Raw genomic sequence first — 3,632 nt, 5'->3', positions numbered from 1 at the left:
TGGGTAAACTTTAACTTAAACTTAACTTAAAGTTAAGGTGGGCGTCTGCGCGAGCTGCGCAAACTTAAACCTAAACTTAAGGTTAGCGTGCAGGCACGTCATGCTGCGCGTGCGCGTGATGGGGAATTGTTCCTGCTCTTATCGTGGCTTCCGCCGTGGGTACCCTGAAATCTAATTGGGGTGTCCATCCGTGTCCTTTCACCTTGTCGTCAAGTCCGGGTGGGACTTAAACATAAACTTGAGGTGCGGTGCTGTGTTATGCGGGGGGGGGGATTGTTTTCTGCTCATGGGTTCCATCTCGTGGGTACCCCCCGAAATCAGACCAGTTGTGTCTGTCCATGTCTCTTCACTTTGTTGTCAGTGGCGGGTAAAAGGACGGGTTCTTCTTGAAATTTGTTGGGGAGGTGAAGTTACCCGATCAGAAACCAGACCTGTAGCGTCATTGACCCTTTCTTCGTCCAATTTCATAAACCAGTCTGGTTTTGTTAGCCATTACAAACCTTTACACTGCGTCCACTGCTAAGAATTGAATCAGGCTCACTTGCACACGGCTCCATGAAAACTGTAAATAAGTTTATTAAACCGTAAGTATTAAGCGTAGGAAAAATGTCGATGCAATCATTCGTCATCGGCGTCTTTCTGTCCGCAGCCATTCCTGACGGGGTCGGACCAAGTGAACGTCATTTCGGGGAAGATCAAGCTCGGCAAGGAGACGCTGTGTACGCTCGAGGGACACTGGGACAGCGAGGTGTACATCACACACAAGAAGCAGGAGGTGGGTGCGGCGGCAATAGCAGAAAAATCAACTCACAAAACACACGAGCATTCCTCGCGGATTGTTCAAACATTCGATGTACTGCACAGTTTGCAGCGCAGATTTTTTCGTGATACTCGCGCGCCAATCATTCGAGCGGGTTGTCGTCGTCATGGCGACGGCTCATCCGCGGTTTCGTCGCATCCTGCTCGTTCTAGGAAGCGACGCTGTTCTGGATGCCGACGCCTGAGATAAAGGAGAGGAGGCTACCGAGGTACATTGTACCGATGGATCAGCAGCAGTCGTTCGAGTCCGAGCGGTAGGTGTATCACTAGGTATAGGTATAGACTTGATATTATATTGCCTGTGTGTATCACGGTATGGGAGAGGTGCACCGCTGCTACTGGCGTCGTCCCAACAGCAGCCGCACGTTCTTCATCGGTGAACAGGTGTGAAGCTCGGCGCGTACGTACGACTCGTGGCGAGAGCGATGCAACCCTCGCAGTGTTTGACTCCTGCAGTGTTGTGACGAGGCAGCGTAGTGCAGGCAGGACCCTCACAGCGTTTAACCCTGCAGTGTGTGTGATGATGATCCTGATCACTCCCACAGTGCCATATATATATATACATATATATGTATGTGTGTGTGTGTGGGTGTGGGTGTGTATATGTATATGTGTAGATATATATACACATATACCTACATATGGATATATATATATCTTAAGTATATATATATATATATATTATATATATATATTTATATTCTATATATATATATATATATATGTGTATATACTTAATACTGCGTACTACCTGTGTGTATGACGGCCTGCCATACTTCCGTGAAGCGGACTACGCTCGGGACGTTGCCCGTGTGTTGGGGTCATGATGAATGCGTGTGTTTTCTCCCCGGGCCAGGTCTCCCACCATCCACCGATCTCAGCCTTCTACGTCTCCAACAGGCAGGAAGGATTCTGCATCAACGGCAGCATACTCGCTAAATCGAAATTCTACGGTAAGCTGCATTTCCATGGATGTTGGAAGTGTGCTTTCTGACTATGACCATCAGAATATTGAGTTACATGGTGGCTCTGGTGTATTTCCCAGTCATACGGGAGTGTGATCCAAAACTAGTGATAAATTATATCATTACCACTTACGTAGCTGTTTTAATGGGAAATATGTATAATTTCAGTAGTGATATTATAGTCGGCATTGACTTTCTCTTAGATATAACAATATAGAATATTATAACAAACTTGGTGAACGTGCTAAACATTGTAACGTTAGCTTATAAATCATCTCATCATTTTGAATCATTGAATACTGTGTGAATTGATAAATAAATGCATAAATATATGAAATGAATGAAATCCATATCCAAAAAAACTAAACTATTTAAAACTATTACTAAGATTAAATTGCCAATCACATTCAAACTCCTAAACATTTAACGCGAATTAAAAAAAATCTAAACGCTCGTTACAATGCTCACCGGCAGGCAACTCGCTGTCGGCCATCTTGGAGGGCTACGGGCGGCTGACGTTTCTCAACCGCGGTGAGGACTACATCGTCACAATGCCGTACGCACACTGCAAGGGCATCCTGCTCGGCACTCTCACGATGGAGCTCGGCGGAAAGGTCACCATCGACTGCGAGAAGACCGGATACCGCGCCGAACTCGAGTTCAAACTTAAGGTGGGCGTCCGCGCGCGTCGTGGGTAAACTTTAACTTAAACTTAAGCTTAAACTTAAACCTGTGTAAACCTCGATCGTTTGAGAAGTGTCCGGACAAAGACCCGTTCACGACAACGCTCGCCACGCGTGACCGCTGCCGTGTCGCGTGCCAGACCTCATCACTAACTGACCGCGTCTCACTAACTCAGCGGTTCTTGACCTGGGGGTCGTTTGGGGTTTTTCTGGGTTCGTGAAGGGGTCATAAATGAAAGAAATCCATTTAAATTCTATATAATTATCAGGGTGCTACAAAAAAAGATTCCCTCACTTGCCCGGTCGGGTAAGTGGGTTTGCTCACAAGCCCAATTAAAGCACTTGCCTGAATTTTTTTTTTTATCGTTTTATGACTGAGTATTGGCAGACATGTTTTCATAAATAGGGTTTGTTTCTTTCAATTTTTGTTTCGGTGGTCGCGGTACTGACCTAGAATGTCTGATGGGGTCGTGGGGCCAAAAAAAGGTTAAGAACCACTGCGTTAACAGACCGCGTCGTCATTGTTCCACACAGAGCCGTACAGGAAGAGGACGCGTTCCTTCGCATCAAGCACATCGTCAAGTGGTACCTGTCCGGATTCTACAAGAAGCCGAAGGGTCTGAAGAAGCCCTACAACCCGATACTCGGCGAGGTGCACCGCTGCTACTGGCGCCATCTCAACGGCAGCCGAACATTCTTCATCGCAGAACAGGTAAACTACCTTGCAGTGTTTGACCCCACTGCTGCACGCGACCTGACAGTGCACAGCCCCACAGTGTCTGGTCCCACATTGTACAGTATATGCACAGTACGTGAATCAGTCCCACATTGTGTGATCACACTCGCACAGTGTACGATATATATCAGAAATAGATAATAGGGAATTCTTATTATCTACTTCTGATATCTATAATAGATAAACTCCGTATGCATTATATCTCCCCTGAATATTCCACCTCACACTCTTTCTCTCGCTCTCGCTCGTCTTTCTCTCTCTCTCTCTCTCTCTCTCTCTCTCTCTCTCTCTCTCTCGCTTTCTCTCGCTCTCTTCCTGATGGCGTCATTGCTATCAGTTGTCACAATTATCGGGCGGCGCCTAAGTGGAACGCCTACGTGAAAGCCTTCGATCCTTTGACCGCGATAAGCTTACGTCGAGTGCCGAGCC

General features: G+C 46.6%; 1 protein-coding gene across 1 annotated transcript in view; it reads left to right on the top strand.

Moving 5' to 3' along the window:
• Positions 1–3,283, top strand: part of LOC106807924 (oxysterol-binding protein-related protein 8-like) — a gene marked incomplete at its 5' end in the record, with an annotated part of 20,389 nt that extends 17,106 nt beyond the window's left edge. The window contains 6 exons of the mRNA XM_014810438.1: positions 650–775; positions 1,144–1,203; positions 1,676–1,772; positions 2,259–2,478; positions 3,002–3,179; positions 3,266–3,283. Coding sequence (XP_014665924.1) covers positions 650–775; positions 1,144–1,203; positions 1,676–1,772; positions 2,259–2,478; positions 3,002–3,179; positions 3,266–3,283 — 699 coding nt within the window. The remainder of the gene's footprint in view (positions 1–649; positions 776–1,143; positions 1,204–1,675; positions 1,773–2,258; positions 2,479–3,001; positions 3,180–3,265) is intronic.
• Positions 3,284–3,632: the final 349 nt, after the last annotated feature.

This window comes from Priapulus caudatus, unplaced genomic scaffold (assembly GCF_000485595.1).
Source record: "Priapulus caudatus unplaced genomic scaffold, Priapulus_caudatus-5.0.1 Scaffold243, whole genome shotgun sequence".
NCBI lineage: Eukaryota > Metazoa > Priapulida > Priapulimorpha > Priapulimorphida > Priapulidae > Priapulus > Priapulus caudatus.
This window is presented reverse-complemented; position numbering and strand designations above follow the sequence as displayed.